The sequence below is a fragment of the Prionailurus bengalensis genome, chromosome A2 (assembly GCF_016509475.1).
Source record: "Prionailurus bengalensis isolate Pbe53 chromosome A2, Fcat_Pben_1.1_paternal_pri, whole genome shotgun sequence".
NCBI lineage: Eukaryota > Metazoa > Chordata > Mammalia > Carnivora > Felidae > Prionailurus > Prionailurus bengalensis.
This window is the reverse complement of record NC_057348.1, coordinates 46248217-46270184: the sequence shown is the minus strand read 5'-3', so window position 1 is coordinate 46270184 and position 21968 is coordinate 46248217. Positions and strand designations below refer to the sequence as shown.

Sequence of the window (21968 nt, the reverse complement as noted above, 5' to 3'; positions counted from 1 at the left end):
CAGCTTTTTCATTGATAATTTTATGAGGTCTTTAAAAAGTCTCCTTGAAATCTTGAATAAGTGCAGGATATCCCATTTCTATTTTCTCAGTTCCAAAGATCTCAGAAGGGGAGCTTCTGAACAAGCTGATCTCAAAAGCATTTTCTGATTTCAGACAACCTAGATTTTGCCATCCAGGAGTAAATCCACTGCTCCCACCTTTTCTGCTCAGCTCTGAGTCCCTTTAGTGTTAAAAGAAATCTGCTTGTTACTTTTAAACTGAATAGTATTTCCAAACCTGCTCCCACTGACAATAGTTGAAAGGCTAATAGTCAGCTAGCATCTGAATACCATTGGAGTGGTACCTCACTTATTTGGTTCATAAAAAGGATGATGGTTGTAAAAAGGAAAGTGTATGATGTGGTGGGTTAGCCATTTTTTGGAGGCCAACTCTTATTTCCTGCTTTAAAAATGTATTGTGCTATTTTGTAGTTAAGAATCGATTATAATGAGGAGGTAGTAAATGCAAAATAAAAGGTGCTTTTAGGTTTTAATGAACAGTGCTGTTGCTGAGTATCAGTGAAACAGATTTGTTTTTGTTTTTTAAATGAATAGGTAGTTTGTGGATGTGAATTTCAAAAGGTACACACTTTCATCCTGTATCTCAAATCCCTTCTTTCCTCTTCAAGCAACTTCAATTGTCCTTTAATGGCCCTTTTTATAAAGGGAGTCTATACTTGTATTAGCATATATGAGTGTGTTATTTTTTTTAGGATTTTGTTATGGAAATGCTAATTAGTAAGAGTAGAGAGAATGTTATCTTGCCAGTCATGATAGCAAGTAGTGTGTGTGTGTGTGTGTGTGTGTGTGTGTGTGTGTGTTTGTGTATGTATGTGTGTGCACATGAGCAGATAATCTAAATAAATGTTTACTTTTCACCTAAAAAATAATTAACATGCAAATTAACAAAGTTTAACCCATACTAAGGAAAAAGATTAGTTAGATAGAAACTGACTAGGCCCACATTTGGATTTAACAAAGACTTCAAAGCAGCTACTATATTTAAAGAACTAAAGGAAAATGTATTCAAAGATACAGTAGGAAATATGATGTGAGGCAACAGAGAATCACAATAGACAAATGCAAATGATTTAAAAAAAGTGAAATTTATGGAATTGAAAAATACAATAACTGAAATAAAATTTCCTTGGATTAACTCAGTAGGTTAGAAATAGAAGAAAGAATCAGTGAACTTGAAGGTAAATCCAGAGAAATTTCCCAAGCCAAAGAATAGAGAGGGGAGAAAAATTGGACACAAATCAGTAGAGCACTGTGTGACAATATCAGGTGCTCCAACATAATTATGTAACACATGTATAATAGGAGTCCCAGATGGAGAGGAGGGAGAAAAAGGGACAAAATATTTCTGAAGAAATTGTTTAAATACCAAATTTGATAAAAATTATCTGAAAAATCCAAAAAGTTGAAATAACCTCAATTTGGATGAACACAAAGAAGAATACACCTAGACAAATCATAGTTACACTATTGAAAAACAAAGATAATATTTTGAAAGTAGAAAGAGGAAGCCCCTTAACACATATAGGGCAAGAATAATGTGACTAATGGCTGATTTCTCATCAGAAACAATGGAAGCCCGAAGATGGTGTAGTGATAGATACCAAGTGCTGAAAAAAACCATCAACTAAGAATTCTGTGTCCAACAAAACTATCCTTTAAAAACGAAGATGAAGGAGGTTTTTCTTCTGGTTCTGGCAAAGTGGAGGAGACATACATTTCCCTGTTCCTCCCACTAAATGTAATTAAAACTCTGGATACTACAAATAAAATAAATGTAAGAAAGGTGAAAAGAAGGGTGCCTGGGTGGGTCAGTCGGTTGGGTGTCCAACTCTTGATCTCAGCTGGGGTCACAATCTCGCAGTTTATGTGTTTGAGTCCTGCATCAGGCTCTAAGCTGACAGTGTGGAGCCTGCTTGGAATTCTCTCTCCCTCCCTCACTGCCCTTACCCCACTCATGTTCTCTCTCTCTCTCTCTCTCTCTCTCTCTCTCTCTCTCTGAATGAATGAATGAATAAATAAATAAATAAATAAATAAGATAGGTGAAAAAAAGGAAGAGTACCTGTGGACCTTAGAAATGAAATGGTAGTGAGTTACATGCATTTTCTTTTTGATCCATATGTCTCAGAAGTGGAGCTGAGGAAACCAGCAACCTACAAATGCCAGCAGATATAGATAAAGTCCCAAGGAAAGCCTGCTCTACCTAGTTAAAAGAGAAAATAGGAAAGGGGTAGTCTAACCATACAGAAAACTTTTAGGCAGTAACCACTCTATTCCATCCAAACGCTGCATAAAAAATCGTGTTCTCATCCAAGCCTGCAAAGTCCATGTGGAGAGCCTAGACTTGCACCCTCATGACTCTGTGTTGAGGTGCCATAATACCCCCACCAGGGTGGCATCAGAGAAGGTAAAGTAAGGACAAGGCCTTTCATCATTTCCAAGCAGTAATACTGCCACCCTCACTGTGGTGTACGTGGAGACTTTGTGGGGAACCAGAGCTCTCCCCTCCATGTACCAGTAAATAACGAGAGTCTCTCCTGAGGTGTCAGTGGAAGCCATGTGGGGAACCTGGATTTCTACTTTCACCTGGCAATAATGAGATCGCTCCCTCCCTCCCTTCCCCTGCCAGTGGGTCATAGAAAGCCAGGTGAAACAGCACGGTTAAATAAGATTCAGAGGCTTGCAACATAATAAAAATGTATTCAGGTTTCAACTGAATAATCATTTAATCATACCCAGAACCAAACGAAAGAAACAGTAGATGCTAACACTAAGATGGCAGAGGTTTTAGAATTTTCCACCAAAGATTTTAAAGCAGCCATGATAAAGATTCTTCAGTGAGCAATTAAGAACATGCTTGAAACAAATGAAAGAAAAATGGAAAGCTTCGGGAAAGAAATAGAAGATATAAATGAGAACCAAATGAAAAATTTAGAGCTGAAAAATAGAATGACCAAAATAAAAGCTTTGTGAATGGGCTCAAAAGTAGAATAGGAGGGACAGAATAGCAACAGCAAGAACAACAACAACAAAATCAGTGAACTGGAGACTAGAATAAAAGAAAGTACCCATTCTGAACAACAGAAGAAAAAAGAGAAAATAAGCGAACGAATGAGCCTCAGGGACCTATGTGACTTTAACAAAAGATCTAACATTTGTGTCATGGCAGTCCTGGAGGAGAGAAAGAAGAGGGTGGGGCTGAGGGAGCACTCAAATTAGTACTGGATGCATACCTCCCAGACTGAGGAAAGACTTAAACCTGTAGGTTCAAGAAGTTAAGTGAACCCAAAACAGGACTATCCCAAAGAAATCCATACCAAGACATCCTAATTAAACTGCTGAAAATAAAAGACAAAGAAAAATATTGAAAGAAGACAGAGGAAAGAATACCTTACCTATAGGGAAAAAGTCAAATCGAATGACAGTGGACTTCTCATCAGAGATCCTAATAAAGGCCCGAAGAAATGGCATGATAGTTTTAAAGCATTTTCTCTCGTGTTTTAAAAATTTTGTTTGATGGTTGAAGCAGAAATTATAGCATAGTCTGATGTGTTTCTAAATGAATTTAGAAGAAGTCTTTCATACATTATTTTTTTAATGTTTATTTTCGAGAGAGAGAGAGAGAGAGAGTGGGGAAGGGCAGAGAGAAAGGGAGAAACAGAATCCGAAGCAGGCTTCAAACTCGGAGCTGTCAGCATAGAGCCTGACTTGTGGCTCAAACTCACTAACCTTGAGATCTTGACCTGAGCCAAAGTCAGATGATTAACCAACTGAGCCACCCAGGTGCCCCATGTTTCACTGGAATTGGTAAAATAACACCAGTAGACTCTGATGTTTTATATCATCACAGTTTTATATATATGTTTACATGTCACATATATATCTGTAATGTAGATATAAATGATAAGATATAAACTGTGATTTATATATAAAACTGTGATCTATATATAAAACTGTGACAATATACATGTATACACACACACACACACACACACACATATATATATATATAAATGTACACTCAAAACTCTATAGGTAAGTAAAAATGGATTTCTTAACAAAAATGTTTAGGTAATATATAGGAAGACAGGAAAAAGCAAACAGAAACAAAATCATAGAGAACTGACAGAAAACAACAAAATGGTAGATTTCAGTTCTAACATATCAATAATTTCATTAAAAGTACATGCTCTAAATATATCAGTTAAGAGACAGATTGGCAGTGGGGACTAAAAAATATAACCTAATTATATACTGTCTACAAGAAACTCATTTAAAATATAACGATATAAGTGGACTGAAAACAAAATGTTGGGGGACACCTGGGTGGCTCAGTTAGTTAAGTGTCCAACTTCGGCTCAGGTCATAATCTCATGGTTCGTGAGTTTGAACCCTGCGTTGGACTCCATGCTGACAGCTCAGAGCCTGGAGCTTGCTTCGGATTCTGTGTGTCCCTCTCTCTATGCCCCTCCTCTGTTAGCACTCTGTCTGTCTCTCAAAAACAAATAAACCTTAAAAAAAAATTAAATGTTGGGACAAGAGATACAAACATTAATCAAAAGAAAGCAGGGATGGCTATATGGCTTTATTAATACATAAAGTAGACTTCAAAAAATTTTTCATGTTTACTTTTGAGAGAGACAGACATAGTGTGAGCAGGGGAGGGGCAAAGAAGGAGGCAATTTGAAGCAGGCTTCAGGCTCTGAGCTGTCAGCATAGGACATGGGGCTTGAACCCATGAACCATGAGATCATGACCTGAGCTGAAGTTGAAAGCTTAAATGACTGAGCCACCCACACACTCCTATAAAGTAGACTTTAAAGCAAAGCAAGTTTCCAGAGTCAAGGAAGGATATTCTATAGTGATAAAATGGTTAATCCAACAAGAGGAAATAGAAATACTTAAGAATTTTTTTTAATGTTTATTTTTGAGAGAGAGAGAGAGAGAGAGAGAGAGAGAGACAGAGCGCGAGCAGGGGAGGGGCAGAGAGAGAGAGAGACACAGAATCTGAAGCAGTCTCTAGGCTCTGAGCTATCAGCACAGAGCCTGATGTGGGGCTCTAACTCATGGTCCGTGACCTGAGCCAAAGTCAGATGCTTAACTGACTGAGCCACCCAGGTGCCCCAGGAAATAGTAATACTAAATGTGTATATACCATTGAATACAGCTGAGACATATGAAGCAAAAACTAATTTAACAGAACATTCAAGAAGAAATAGACCAATCCACAATTGTAGCTGGAAACTTTCATGCCCCTTTCTCAACAATTGATAGTATAATTACATAGAAAATCAGCAAGGACATAAAATAACAGTGATACAATCAGTGGATAGGATCTAACCAAGATTTCTAGAACAATTACCCTACAACAGCAGAATATCCATTCAAGTAGTCATGGAAAATATACCAATGGAGACCACATCCCATACCATCATATAAACCTCAGTACATTTAAAAAGTTTTAATTGTATAAAGTATAGTTTCCAGCAACAGTGGAGTCACACTGGAAATCCATAACAGAAACAAAATAGGAAAATCTCCAAACACTTAGAAACTAAACAACACACTTCTAAATAATCCATGGGTCATAGGGCAAGCCTCGAGGTAAATCAAACAGTGCACTGAACTGAATGAGAATGAAGACGTAGATGAATGTGTTACCAGCGAGGAGTGGCCCACGTGGCATCCTCCTGTGCCCCAGGGTCAGATGCTCGCTCCGGGTAACCAACTCCCCACTGGGACACCATGTATAAGAAAATCAGAATAAATGCTTGATTCCGTGTTATGTTCTAAGCAAAAGTGATAGTGCAATAGACTCTTACAGAAATGCCTCATGCCTCATTCTTTTTAATAGCTGTTTAGTAGTCCACACTGTGGACTTTATCAAACAGCATGTTTAATAGTAGTGCTATTTGACTCTTTGCTGACTGATGAAAATTTGTCCAACTCTGTCCTTTCTGTTTTTTCCCTTGTCATTGTGTTGGGTATAAAAAGGAGGGACAAGGAAGTGTCTTTCCTGACTACACAAAATGTCGTTGTTAGTTCTCTTATGAAATACATCTTGGCAGGCCTTGAGCACGTTGGCCACCTTCCTTCCTGCAGGCTTGTTTCTCATTCAGTAAGCCAGTCGTACTGATGAGGGTTCTGTGGTATCTTGTGTGGATTTTTCATTATTGACGGCCTTCATGCCTTCCTGCGTGTTTTGAATGAAGATATATTCCCCTGCACTGACACTCAGAGATTGCTTCTTTATCTCTTTTCCTGAGAACTTTAGCTGCACCTTGGCCTTTTGGGATTATTGGGGCAGACATTTAGAACTTCCAGTTTTGGGGGCACCTGGGTGGTTCAGTCGGTTAAGCAACTGACTCTGGATTTTGGCTTAGGTCATGATTTCACAGTTGGTGAGATCAAGTCCTAAAAGTTTGTTAATGTAACATTAAGCATTTAAGGCCATGGAAATACTGCGACCCTGCAGTGGAATGAAGAATAGACAGTGGCTTAGTCTGTGACTGTTTCTAAGTACCTGGAAATGCTTAGAAAACATGAACTTCTGACCACATAGTTAAAATTTGCAAGTCAACCCAAAGCTATCTACACATTCAATGCAATCCCAATCAAAATTGCACCAGCATTCTTCTTGAAACTAGAACAAGGAATCCTAAAATTCATATGGAACCACAAAAGGCCCCGAATAGCCAAAGTAATTTTGAAGAAGAAGACCAAAGCAGGAGGCATCACAATCCCAGACTTTAGCCTCTACTACAAAGCTGTCATCATCAAGACAGCATGGTATTGGCACCAAAACAGACACATAGACCAATGGAATAGAATAGAAACCCCAGAACTAGACCCACAAATATATGGCCAACTGATCTTTGACAAAGCAGGAAAGAACAACCAATGGAAAAAAGACAGTCTAACAAATGGTGCTGGGGGAACTGGACACCAACATGCAGAAGGTTGAAACTAGACCACTTTCTCACACCATTCACAAAAATAAACTCAAAATGGATAAAGGACTCAAAATGAATGTGAGACAGGAAACCATCAAAACCCTAGAGGAGAAAGCAGGAAAAGACCTCTCTGACCTCAGCCGTAGCAATTTCTTACTTGACACATCCCCAAAGGCAAGGGAATTAAAAGCAAAAATGAACTCCTGGGAACTTATGAAGATAAAAAGCTTCTGCACAGCAAAGGAAATAATCAACAAAACTAAAAGGCAACCAACGGAATGGGAAAAGATATTTGCAAATGACATATCAGATAAAGGGCTAGTATCCAAAATCTATAAAGAGCTCACCAAACTCCATACCCGAAAAACAAATAATCCAGTGAAGAAATGGGCAGAAAACATGAATAGACACTTCTCTAAAGAAGACATCCGGATGGCCAACAGGCACATGAAAAGATGCTCAACGTCGCTCCTCATCAGGGAAATACAAATCAAAACCACACTCAGATATCACCTCACGCCAGAGTGGCCAAAATGAACAAATCAGGAGACTATAGATGCTGGAGAGGATGTGGAGAAACAGGAACCCTCTTGCACTGTTGGTGGGAATGCGAACTAGTACAGCCACTCTGGAAAACAGTGTGGAGTTTCCTCAAAAAATTGAAAATAGATTTACCCTATGATCCAGCAATAGTACTGCTAGGAATTTACCCAAGGGATACAGGAGTACTGATGCATAGGGGCACTTGTACCCCAATGTTTATAGCAGCACTCTCAACAATAGCCAAATTATGGAAAGAGCCTAAATGTCCACCAACTGACAAATGGATAAAGAAATTGTGTTTTATATACACAATGGAGTACTACGTGCCAATGAGAAAGAATGAAATATGGCCCTTTGTAGCAACGTGGATGGAACTGGAGAGTGTGATGCTAAGTGAAATAAGCCATACAGAGAAAGACAGATACCATATGGTTTCACTCTTATGTGGATCCTGAGAAATTTAACAGAAACCCATGGGGGAGGGGAAGGAAAAAAACAAAAAAGAGGTTAGAGTGGGAGAGAGCCAAAGCATAAGAGACTGTTAAAAACTGAGAACAAACTGAGGGTTGATGGGGGGTGGGAGGGAGGGGAGGGTGGGTGATGGGTATTGAGGAGGGCACCTTTTGGGATGAGCACTGGGTGTTGTATGGAAACCAATTTGACAATAAATTTCATTTATTGAAAAAATTAAAAAAAATCTTTAACTTCAAAAAAAAAATTGCAAGTCAGTGTGTTAACCATGCTTGGAGAAAACATGATTCTTTTAACTTCTGCCACTTTTGTCTGAGCCCTTGACACTAGACAAGTAGTTGTCAAGAAAAAGGAAAACTAAGATAGGCAGCATTACTCAACCATCTCTTGTGTTCAGTAGACAAAAAGTAGGCAGCTGTGTGATTAGTTGATTTTTTTTGCATAATAGGGGAAAAGCAAAAAGATCCTTGTAGCCCCCAAACTTCCCGTATGTGGTTCTGGTTTGTAGGAGGTTATTGGTACTTCTCAGATGTTCTTTGCATGGCTAATCTGATGTTGAGGCCCTTTTATCCTGGCAACTGAAGTTTTAGGATGTTCATTTCCAGTGCACTTCTATCCAAAGCTCTCCTTAGAAAAAATAGTCTTACCTCTTGGCTGGCTGTTTCTGGCTTCAATTTTCATTACAGTGGTAGTCACTGTGTGTTCTTGCCTCCTCTTAGGGATTGTCCAATTTCCTCCATTTCTGGTCCCATTACAGGGAGTGTAATGGACTCAAACCAGCTGCCTGGGTGTGAATCCTTGTTCTGCCACTTGCTTAACTTACATCAGAAGTTGTTATGGAGGGGCGCCTGGGTGACTCAGTCAGTTAAGTGTCTGGCTTTGGCTCAGGTCATGATCTCACGGTTCATGAGTTCAAGCCCTGTGTCCGGGCTCTGTGCTGACACTTCAGAGCCTGGAGCCTGCTTCGGATTCCGTGTCTCCCTCTCTTTCTGCCCCTCCCTCACTCACATTTTGTCTCTCTCAAAAATAAACAAACATTAAAAAATAAAAAAAAAAAAGATGTTGTTATAGAGTGGGGTACCTGGCTGGCTCAGTTGGTGGATCATGTGACTCTTGACCTTGGGGTTGTGAGTTTGAGCCCCATGTTGAGTACAGAGATTACTTAAAACTAAAATCTTAAAAAAAAGTTGTTACGGAGATTACAGGGGTTAATATTTGCATCCATGCTTTGTTCATAGTAAGCACTATATACATCTTTTTGGAAAAGATAAACTGTGTTCTATATTTTGATTGTGGTGGTGGTTACATGCCTATACATTTGTCAAAATTCATCAGGCATGTGCATTTAAAAAGGCTTAACAAGGTTAAAGTTTACTGTACGTAAATTATACCTCAATAAACCTGACCTAAATTTTTTTTAAAAGATAAAAGGCAAATTTCTTCAGTCAGCAAAGGGTTTACTAGGTGTTACACAGTAGGATTATAAAAACATAATTCAAAGAGACTAGCCAGTCTAGTTGAACAAGTCAGTTGTTATGCAGGATAAATTTGCATATCAGCTTGAGAAGGTGATATAAAAGATACTGCCAAGCAGCTTGTTAGTCATCTAGGTGAGAAATGCTATTACAGGGGTTTAGAGGTGAGATTGCTTACTATAGTCATAAAGATTTTATCAAAGTGGGAACCTGAGCGGGACCTTAAAGGATGGGTAGGATTTGGAGAGGTGGGCATTTGGGAAGGTGCATGGGTTCAGGGTGCATGGGTTCATGGGTTTTCTGCCCACAGGTGGAAAAGCACATAGAAAGTTAAGGCAGCTATGGAAGAGCTGGTTGGACTAAAATGAACTCTCCGCCAGTCTGTGAGGAGCATCTGTGTTCTCTGGGCTAATGAGTTCTCTTAATCCACAGAAAGGCCCCCCTTCTGGGAAAGACCGGGTGAAGAAAGGTGGATCCTACATGTGCCATAAGGTGAGTCAAGTCATTACATTCTGTTTTGGTGTACTCACAGCTCATTAATGGAACCACTGTCATTAGCCCTAAAATGTCCCATCACTTCTGTGAATATATACCTATCTTCATCAAAACCAAAAAAAAAAAAAAAATAGTCATCTCAAATTTGGACACAGGCATGGGGAAAAACAGCAGAGGTTGTGAATCTTTTGTTAACCAAATTCCATCTGTTGAAACTTGATCCCTTTGAGAGACCTTTATTGTCCCCTGAACCAGGATGGGCTATATACTATTTCCAGCATGCTTATTTGGAAGTACACCCTTAATTTATTTGAGATTATATCTGGATACTCTGTGGAGATTAAGGTAGGGTTAGAAATGGAGGGTGGATTGTGCTGTACTGGAATGGAAACATCACAAATGTTCTAGGTATAATGTGTGTGCTCTATGAAATAAGCATCAATCTCAGAGAGTGTTTCTGCTCTTTGGGCTATGATTTCAGTGTCAGAACTGGTTGTTCTTGGGTAGTCAGCGTGAGTTGGTGTTTCATGAATAACCTTTTTAAGGAGTTTGGAAATTGAATACCACCTCTCCCTTTTTTCTTTAAATCATATATTTTTAGTATCTCCAACACTTGAGCTTCTTTCTATCCCTATGCAAAGATGGCATTTTGCAGATGGTTATTACAAGAAGTTTCCTATGGTAATTCAGTCAGTCCAGGCAGTTAGAGACTTAAAACAACCTATCAGGGCTCCACGTTAAGTTACTAATTTAACGATGGATGTACTATCAAACTTTACCTTAAAACTGTGGTTCTCAAACTTTATTGCATGTTATAATCATCTGGGATCCATAAAAAAGACTGTTGCCTGTTTCCCCACTCACTTCATTTTGATTTCTCTGGAGTGTGGCCTGGGCTTCAGGATTTTAAAGGTCTCAAGGGGTTTAAAACATTCTGCAAAGTTTGGAAACCACTAGTCTATAGAGAATCTCTGGGGGTGCCTGGGTGGCTCAGTCAGTTGAGCATCTGATTTTGATTCAGGTCATGATCTCGCAGTTCGTGGTTTCAAGCCCCACCTTGGGTTCTGTGCTGACAGCTCAGAGCCTGGAACCTGCTTCAGATTCTATGTCTCCCTCTCTGTCTGCTCCTCCCCACTCACACTCTGTCTTTCTCTCAAAAATAAATAAACATAAAAAAATGTTTTTAAGAGAATCTCTGTAGATTGTGTGTGTCTTCTGTATTTCTTAAAAATTTTAATCCAGTTATTTAAGTGAGGTTTATAATTGAGTTTATTTTATGCTTTACACCTACATTTATAACAAGATGCATAGAAATTTATCTTTACAATTCTAATTTTAACTTGAAATAAAAACATTGCCCTAGGTCATGTTCACATACATTAGTCTTTAGTCCCAGATTTTTTCTCTTATTCAAGCTGTTACTACAAGTATATTGAATCCTCTTACTGGGGAAATGGAATTCCATGAAAAACAGGTGAATTTCTCTTTGAAGAATAGTATCTCAAAACCTTAATTACCTCCAGTTGTGTTTCTGACATATGGCACTTTTAAAAATTGAGAATCCATTTACTCTGTAAGAATTGAGGACCAGAAGATTTTCCCTCAAGAAAGTAAGAGAAAATGAAGCTTGTAAAAAACATTTAAGTGTGAACACTAAATGTATTTCATTGCCATGCATATGAATGTGTTTACTTTAACATTTAATATTATTTGCTTATTTTCATAAGCTTCTCAGTTTATTATTTTTAAAATATTTTTTATCCTAATACATGTTTTTAATAAATAAATATACATGGTATAATTGGTTTATCTTGTGTTCTGCAACCTTTGTCAACTCATTTGTACTAGTAATGTTTTTGTAGATTCTGTTGGTTTTTCTGCATAGCTGGTTATATCATCTGTGAATATAGACAATTTTACTTCTTTTAAAATATTTATTACTTTTTTCTTGCTGTATTGCATTAGCTAGAACCTTCAGTATAGTATTGAATATGACTGGTAAGAACAGACATTTTTGCCTCATTTTTTATCTTAAGGGGATAAAAAATCAACTTTTCAAAATTAGTTATATTAGCTATAGTGTTTTCAGAGATGTTCTGTATAAGTTCAAGGAAGTTTCCTTCTATTCCTAGCTTCTTGAGAATTTTTATCAGAAATAGATATAAATTTTGCTGGATGCCTTTTCTGCAGCTGTTGAGATGTTTGTATGGTTTTTCTTTTTCACTCTGTTAATATGGTGAATACATTCATAGATTTTCAGTTTTCAGATGTTAAACCATCTTTGCCTTCCTAGAGTGTGCTAATTTAGGTATGATGTATTATCATTAGGTATGATGTATTATATTATGTATAAATTATGGATTCAGTTTGTTAAAATGTTGAGCATTTTTGCATATATGTTCATGGTTGGTATTGGTCTCTTGTTTTCTTGTCGGGTTTTGGAATCAGTGTACTGTTGGATTTATAAATTGAATTGGTAAATATTCCCTTATCTTCAATTTTCTGGAATAGTTCATGTAGAATTAGCAGTATTTCTTCCTTAAATGTTTGATAGAATTCCCCCACCCCAGGGAAACCATTTAGGAGTAGAGTTGTAACCATAAAATTAATTTAGTTAATAGCTACAAGGTTATGCAGATTATATTTCCTCTTGATTAATCTCTGGGAATTTGTGTCTTTAAGGAATTTGTTTATTTCATCTGAGTTGTTGAATTTACTGGCAAAATCTCTGCCCTGCTGTTTGTCCATTTATATTTAATGTGATTATTGATATGGCTGAATTTAAATTTGCCCTTTTGATATTTTTAGTCTTTTTTGTCTCATCTGTTTCTTTTCTCTGTTTTTGACCTCTTTTGGTTAAGCATTTGTTATCGCTCTATTCTCTCTCCTTTGGTTTATTAGCTAAAACTCTTTGTCTTAAAATTTTAGGGTTTCATTTAGAGCTTATATTACATATCTTTAGCTTTTCTTAATCTACTTGCAAGATAAATTTTAATTTAGTTATGCTCAGAGTGATAGAGTATTCTAGAAGAGGAATAGCAGAGTAACAAAACATGGTTAGATCCATGGGATTTTTCAGAAAAACAAAAACAAAAACAAAAACAGTAGCTCTAGGATCTTGGTCAAGTTAATTGTAGATGATGGAGGTAATTAACATCAGTCTGTCAGGAGAAACAACACAGTGTTGGCTGTGAATTGCTTTCAGAGCACTTATCCTTTCCACTAGATTAAGAGTGGCAGCTATTATTAAATTATTGAGCTATAGACTCTGAAATTAGATCTGAGTTGGAGTTCTATAACTTCTTGCTAGTCCGTTGTCTTAGGAAAATTACTTATCCTTTCTCAGCCTCAGTTTTCACGTTTGTAAAATGCACACTATAATTGCACCTACTGTATGGTTCTTATGAGTAAAGAATGGACCAAGTATATAAGCATGACTAATACCATCATCATTAACCATCATGTTTGTTATCATTAGATTGTTTTTTCCCCTCTCCTTTTGAATAAGGAGCCAACCAATGAACTAACTTGAGAGGCAGAATCCTTGAAATGATTCTTTTGGCATAGGTGAAGATCAGTAAAAGAAAGGAAATTGCTGTAAAGAAAAAAAAATGTTGAAGTTCATTTCGAAAAAAATCACCCTGCTTAGAAGAGGACTTACTTTTGATCATGGACCAGAGCTAGTTGGCATGATTAAAGTAAGCTCTGATGATTATTCATAACTTTTTGAAAGTCCATCTGAAGTACAGCTTTAGTAATGAGAAGAGAGCACAGAATGAAAAACTATGAGTCAACACAGCATTGGGTTAAGAGCCTAGACTCTGAAATGGGATTGAAAAGGCTTGGATCCACCACTTACAAAACCGGGTGACCCTAGGCACACTATTAGCATCTCTGTGCCTCAATTTTTCCTGTGTATACAATGCAGATGTGAATAATACCTTCCTCAGAGGATTAATGGGAGGGCTAAGTGAATTAATACATGTGAATTTTTTAGAACAGTTCATATAGTAAGTACTCAAGAAATATTAGCTGTTGTTCTTGGATGTTGTTAGACTAATCCCTGTGGGGTATTTATCCCAACTCATAATATGGAGGAAATCCTCACTCTCCTGCCATTTTACACGAAGATTACTAAGAAAGGAGTTGATTTAGTTGTCAATGGCAAGAGCAGTGGATGTGAAATTGAGAGACCAGGATTCTGCTGAGGTGATTTTATATAATGATTTCTTTTTTTTTCACAATGAGCTATAATTTCCTTAAAACTTCCCTTTATTCCTGAAAGTTGTCTTCTCATAAAAACCATATTGCTGTCCCATTTGACTTCAGAGCCCCAAGGCTGGTAAGTCATTATCTTAAATGGATTGTTTCTGAGTCCAGGATCACATTCTTAGTGTAGATATTGAGATCAGTTTTACACAATAATTATCCATTTTAATGAAAAGGGGCTAATACAGGTCCTTGCCACTACCTGTGTTCTTAATTAGTAAAATGACCCATATTTCAGCCACTCAAAAAGACCTAACATCATTAATAACCATTTTTGGTGCTAAAAGTAGAGTTGGAAAAAAAGGAAAAGCAATGAGGACATTAAAATCAGGCCATTTTCTGCTTTAAATATGTGTTCCATTAGTTGCCCATTATTCAAATTTAAAATGAACTACTTATTAATAAATGTTTGCTGAGTGAATGAGTTCATTTGAAATGGAATGATGATGTGAACGGTCTCTCTTATGGTGGTCCTGACCTCCCAAACTTTAATTTACAGTGAGCCTTGCTTTTTAGGGCTCAATTCTTCACAGCCATTTAGATTAATGGAAGATTTTAGGGTCTGCTGTGATCTCATAAAGACTAGCTCTTTTTGTTGTCACTGATTTTAAGCTTGTTTGTTTTACAGAAGCAAACATTCATTACATGAAAATTAGAAACTAATAAACATAAAAATGAAAATAAAAACCACTCATCCTGCTTCCTGAAGTAAACTGTTGATAGTATTTTACCCACACTTTTTGGTACACTTCTATTTCTTTTCCCCGCCAAATGGAATTATTCATTATGTGCCAGGGTCTTCAGATACGGCTGTTGTAAAAATCTCTTACATATCATGGATCTTTTTCTACTATCTTATGTCACAGCCTCACGTTCCTTCTGAACACAGTGCTCCGGGCAGGCATGGTTTGTCAGAGTTGTTACAGCCTGCGTTTTGTGGCATATGGACAACATCTTATTTTAAAATAGTTTTTTATATGATTTGAGGGATAAGTTGCATATAGAAATATGCCATCCAACAAAGACCTTAGTCCCATGCCTTCCTACACATATTCCCCATTTTTCCATTTTTATAGCAAATACCTTTGGCATTTGTGTAGCAAATGCACAGTTGACCCTTGAACAATGTAGCACTTAGGGGCACCAACCTCCCAGGCAGTCAAAAAGCCACATAAAACTTTTAACTCTCCCCAAACTTAACTACTAGTAACTTCCTGTTGACCGGAAACCTTATCAAGCACATAGTTGATTAACACACATTTTGTGTGTTATATGTATTACATACTGTATTCTTTAAAAACTTTTTTCAATGCTTATTTATTTTTGAGGGAGAGACAGAGCACGAGTGGGGGAGGGGCAGAGAGAGAGGGAGACACAGAATCTCAAGCAGGCTCCAGGCTCTGAGCTGTCAGCACAGAGCCCAACGCGGGGCTCAAACACACGGACCAGGAGATCATGACCTGAGCCGAAGTCGGACACTTAACCGACTGAGCCACCCAGGCTCCCCTTACATACTGTATTCTTAAAGTAAGTTAAAGAAAAGAAAACAATAATAAAATTATAAAGAGAAGAGGAAATACATTTACAGTAGTCCTGTATTTATTGAAAAACTGTACCTAAATGGAACTGTGTAGTTCAGACCCATGTTGTTCAAGGGTCAGCTGTAAATCCATATTCGGATACTGGCAGTATTATCTTTCCAACATAAGGTTTTAAGACCTGTAGAGAAGCTGGCTATTGCTTTTGTTTTAGTGAGAAAGCAGATGAACCCCAAAATGTCAGGTAAGACAAAGTTAGTTTCTATAATTAAGAGTGTTATGTTCATTATAAAGTAACAGTTACAGTAACTTCCATGTGTCTGATGCTTTGCTTTTTTATGTCAAGAGAAGATAAAGGATTTTAAAAAATGTCTTTTAATGTTTATTTTATTTATGTATAGAGAGAGAACAAGTGGGGAAGGGGCAGAGACAGAGGGAGAGAGAATCCCAAGCAGGCTCTGTCCCTGTGAGACGGGACACTCAACCAACTGAGCCACCCAGGCGCCTCAAGATGAAGCATTTTGACATTTTCCCATTAATAGCCCCATTTCATCGATGGGGGGACAGACTGAGAAAGGCTTTACCTGAGGTTAAATCGCTAATGCGTCTTGGATTTTGCTCTTTCTTTTCATAAATTAGTGCAATGGTTGTCATGATTTCCATTTGTATAAAGCCCAAATTCTTTCTGGTGAGAAGACCACCTGTAATGTAACTCCATCCTATTTACCCATGTTTCCTGCTTTTTATCACTTATTGGCTTTATACAGTGATTGCTTTTGCCTGGAATTACTGTTCTCCAAACCTTTGGGCAACTCAGCTCATCTGGCACCACCTCACATAGGCCTTCCCAGGACACCTTGTCTAAAGTAGCCACCTAGTCAGTGCCACTCCTCTCTCCCTATTTTACTTTCTTCCAAGCTGACCACTACCAGAAACCATCTTGAATTTATCCATTCATTTATTGTCTAACTAATCCCTGTTGAATGTAAGCTTCTTGAAGACAGTTGCATTGTCTGTCTTGTTCCCCATCTTATCCCTCGTGCCCAGAATAGCATCTAGCATGTTGTGAAATCTCAGATATTTAATGAGTAAATAAACCCTGCTCTGACATGATCAGGCTATGGCCTTGCTATCCCCTTAAATTGCCTGAATTTTTCCATTTTCATACCTCTGATGTCATTGTCTTCTCTACTTAATATACCTTCTTTCTTCCATTCTGAATTCTATAAATCATTGCTGCTCAAACTGCAGCCTGTTGGTCCCATAGCATCAGCAGCATCTAAAAGCTTGTTAGAAATGCAAATTCTTGGACTCTGCACCACATGTACTGAATCAGAACCTTTAGGTGTCTGGCCTGGGAATAGGTACTTAAGCTCTTCAGGCTATTCTTTTTTTTTTTTTTTTTTTTTTAAATTTAAATCCAAGTTAGTTAACATAATAGTGTAATAATGATTTCAGGAGTAGAATTTAGTGAGTCATCACTTACATATGACACCCCATGCTCATTCCAACAAGGCCCTCCTTAATTCTCATTGCCCATTTAGCCCATCCCCTCATCCAGCACCCCTCCAACAACCCTCAATTTGTTGTCTCTATTTAAGAGTCTCTTATGGTTTGTCTTCCTCTCTGTTATTTTTGCTTCCCTTCCCCTATTTTATTGTTTCTTAAATTCCACATATGAGCAAAATCATATAGTTGTTCTCTGACTTATTTCACTTAGCCTAATACATTCTAGTTCCATCCACATTGTTGCAAATGGCAAGATTTCATTCTTTTTGATTGTCTTCAGGCTATTCTTAAATGTATACTCAAGTCAGAAGACCACTGCTGTAATTATGTCAATCCAGCCATGGCCTGGTTTTGCCTTCTAGAAGTCTTTACTAAAGACTTTGGCATTCTACAAGGGACAATTCCTTCACCTGAATTAGTAAAAAAACAAAACAAAACAAAATAAAAACCCCAAAAACAAAAAACAAAAAACCTCAGACTCTTTTAACCCTAGCCTGTTTTATCACCGTTTGATGTACAGCCATTGTTTCCGCAACCAGCCTGTGATCTGCAGCAGGACAGGACCATGCGTACGGTCAGGCTTCCTCTAGGCTGTGCACAGCAGGCAATCAGGAAGTGCTTGCTTGTTTTCTGCCGTGTGTGGTGCAGTTATGGAACAAGAATATCCATGTCTAGATGCCTGCCTCTCCCTGAATTCGATTCTTGCTCCAGTGTCAAATTCACTACACATAGTTGGTAGCACAGAGTCCTGGATTGTCCCCGGGAATTTGATTCTAGAAATACCAAAGCACTGCTTGACAGCAGCCTGGTGAGTAGGGCCTCTGTGGGATGAGGCTTCTGCTGCTGATAAACTAGACATTTTAGAGCTGCACGCCAGGCACAGGCAGTATAGCAGATGCCATCAGCTTTTCACTCTTCCAGGTATATTTTTTTATTCATCTTCCCTCTCTCTGCCTGAGTATTGGTAATATGTTATATTCCTCACTGACCACAGGGAAAATGAGAAAATTGGTTGCTACTGTTTCACTATCTATGGAAGACAAACCACTTTGTCTTTCTTTTTATGATAGATGTACTCTGGAGAATTTCTGTGGCAGCTTTGGAGATAATTTTTTTAATTTTTAATTAATAAATGTTTTTAATGTTTTTTTGATTTGAGAGAGAGGAGGGGCAGAAGGAGAGAGTGAGAATCCCAAGTAGGTTCCATGCTCAACACAGAGCCTGATGAGGGGCTCAATCTCAACAACTGTGAGATCATGATCTGAGCTGAAATCAAGATCTCAGCTTAACTAACTGAGCCAACCAGGCACCTCAAGAGATCATTTTTATGCAGGTTAGAAACACTCACCTTCTGTTTGAGAAAGGAGAGTAAGAATTCAGAAAAAAATAAAAACCTCTTTCATGCAGACCTATTTCCCCCATGCCTCCCCCCCGGCCCCCCCCCCCCCCCCCAATGATCTCTCCTTCCTGAGTCCCAAAGTTTCTTTGTGTAGTAGTTTCTGTAACCTGGCAGACGCTTTAGTTTCACTGGGCCGACTCAGCATTAATGCTCATGCTACACAAGATAACTAGTTTATTTTCATTCTCTGTTGTTTGGATCAAAGTACAGTCCTAGGATATGAGAGTTCTGTGCATGGTTGTTTTTGGAATGTGGAAACTTTTGATGTAAGTCAGCTGTGGTTATTCACTGAATACCTACTAGGTGCCCATCCATGAGTGTTAGTCCTTCTTATTTGTGCAAGTATGCATGTACGTGCAGGATGAATGCATTAGAGGTGGGAGAGGAGCATGAGATGTGCTGTCTTTCCATCTAGGAGTATAGAATCTTGCCTCGGAGGCATATGCGCCATGGTCAGACCTGGGTTCAAATTCTGCTTCCTTCAACAACTGTGTCATCTTAGATGACTCATTTAATTCCTCTGTGCTGTTATGATTAAATGAAATAACACTTGAAGTATCTAATGTGCCTGATGTGTACTAGGTGCTCAGTGTCTGTGTGTGTGTGTTTGTGCACATGTATATATGTGTTCTCTGTCCCTGTAAAAGAAAACAGATACAAAACATCCACACACAGCAGTGTGTAGCCAATCCAAAAGCAGTGTATTTCAAAAAATGTTTTTCACAGCCTTTCATACTTTTTATGTTCCTAGGCTTGTTTTTTAATTTTTGCCAATCTGAATCAAAAAGAATGAAATCTTGCCATTTGCAGCTACGTGGATGGAACTAGAGGGCATTATGCTAAGTGAAATTAACCAGTCAGAGGAAGACAAATATCACATGATTTTGCTCATATGAGGAATTTAAGATGCAAAACAGATGAACATAAGGGAAGGGAAGCAAAAATAATAAACAGGGCGGGGGACAAAACTAAGAGACTCTTAAATACAGAGAACAAACTGAGGGTTGCTGGAGGGGTTGTGGGTGGGGGGATGGGCTAAATGGGTAAGGGGCATTAAAGAAGACACTTGTTGGGAGGAGCACTGGGTGTTATACGTAGGGGATGAATCACTGGATTCTGCTCCTGAAATTATTATTGCACTATATGCTAACTAACTTGGATATAAATTAAAAATAACTAAATAAATAAAATTATTTTTTGCCAGTCTGTTGAATATTTAATATGTTAATGGTACTCATAATTAATATTTCCTTGATTGCCATTTAGCTTTACTTTTTGCTTTAATGTCATATACTGTAAATGTAAAAATAACTTTTCAAATTATAAAAGTAACATACACTTATTGTGGGAAATTTGAAACTCCACTGCGCAAATATATTGTGGTCCGTTTTGAATCATCAGTCTTGTTTCCTTGACGTATATAATTGTGTAGCTTGAGATCATACCACACACACAGTTTTGCATTCTGACTCTTTCATTTAACTGTGTGTGTATCGCGAGAATCTCCTGTGTCATTAAGTATTACATAAAAAACATGACTTTTAATGACTGCTGAGTAATCCAGCTTGTGGATGTGCATAACCTCTGTAGTCATCGGTTGTTCCTTTTTTTTTTTTTTTTTAACTGTTCTAAGCAATGCTGGTACTAGCATCCTTGCACCGTGTCTCTGTTTATAAGGTAACTACTGGTCAAACTCTGGACGTGCTGCCCTCTTGAAAACATACGTGCCAAGTAGGCCCGAGGGGGTGTTTGGGGTGGGGCGGGGCGCTGGGAAGCCCTGTCTACAGGTAGGCATGACTTCCCAGTAGCTGGTGCTCGGGTGCAACATGCATCTGACAGTTTAGAGCCTTTAAGCGAGAAACTAAGCACTCTCCCCTTTCCCTTCGTCTCTGCTCAGTCCTACTGCTATCGGTACCGCTGTGCCGCTCGAAGCCAGAACACACCCGACAGCTCTGCTTCCAACCTGGGCTTCCGCTGTGCGGCCGACCGTCAGCCCACCACGGGCTAAGAGCCACGAAGAGCCTTCCTACGCCCAGAAGTCACGTCTGCCCCGCCCTTGGCTTTCCTCAGAACGCTGAACAACCAACCTCGAGTGAAGAATCCCCACTCCGAGCTGGGTTACATACCTGCCCAGGGGCCAAAGGAGCTGCCTCGCAGGACCAGACTGCTGACCTGTGTCAGTGTGCGTGCTTTATGGTGTGGCGCACTTCTGGAGATCATCGCTGTGCTTGAGTTTGGAGAGTCTCTCAAAGAGAAAGGGGGTGAAGGAGACCCTGGGCTAAACTTCAGAAGGCATGGGTTCTTCCCAGGCTCTGCCACCAGGGCTAGACCTCAGGGTCCCACCCTTGACCTTCTGGAGCCTCCGTGACCTCCTCTATCCAGTGGGGCGGATGCACAGCATGATCTCTGAGGCCTTCTCCGACAAATTCTATGCGTATATTAGATTCTATTGTGATTTCATAGTAAGAGTTTATGACAGATTATTTTTTAGCTATTTTTTTCCATGTGTGAACCTTGGGTAATACTAATCATGTAAAATAAGAGTTCTCTTATGTATTATTTTGAGAAAAGGATGGGGTGGTGGAAAAGGTGATGGTGATGAGTCTTTATATTCATACTGCACTTTGTGTTTTCAAGGAAATCAGTGTCTTTTACATGGTTAGGATGAATCCCACGTGGGCCCCTGGTAGTGCACTCAAGTTCAGCAGTCTGAACATGCAGGAATGTCTGTGGGGTGACTCTACTGTGCTTTATCTTTTAACATTAAGTGCCTTTGGTTCAGGGGGGCGGTTATAAGCCCTATATCCCCCCCTCTCCCCAAAGCCTTCGGTGAATGTGAAATGTATGCTACATGAAGAAATGTTTAATTCTAGATGGAGGAGAAGAGGAAAGAGAACCTTGAATTAACTCTATTCAGGGTATCCAGTATTTTATAATAGGGAAGTAGGACATCTTGTTGGCTGTGGAATATCAGATGCTCTGAATCCTGCACTATGTCGAATAAACTGGTATCTGCTAAAGGAGGCTTCCTTCTCCTCTTGTTTCTCTCCATTGTGTTTTCTTTTAAAGAAATGTCTTTGTGACATGTATGTATTTTGTTTGCTATAAAGCTTTCATGTCCATTGGATACTTGACAACTTTGATGTGTGAGCAGTTTGCGGGAATTTTTGTTCCAGAAAGCAAAACCATTTGGCCAGGAACCTTATTATAACCTTGCTTCTTTGTGCCTCAGTAGATGGGGCAGAGGCAGGGGCGTTT

At 38.7% G+C, this 21968-nt stretch overlaps 1 protein-coding gene across 1 annotated transcript in view; it reads left to right on the top strand.

The window, feature by feature from the left end:
• Positions 1-21730, top strand: part of SUMF1 (sulfatase modifying factor 1) — a 93022-nt gene extending 71292 nt beyond the window's left edge. Inside the window, exons 8-9 of the mRNA XM_043587978.1 lie at positions 9933-9992; positions 20608-21730. Coding sequence (XP_043443913.1) covers positions 9933-9992; positions 20608-20718 — 171 coding nt within the window. The 3' untranslated portion in view covers positions 20719-21730. The remainder of the gene's footprint in view (positions 1-9932; positions 9993-20607) is intronic.
• The last annotated feature ends 238 nt before the right edge of the window (positions 21731-21968 follow it).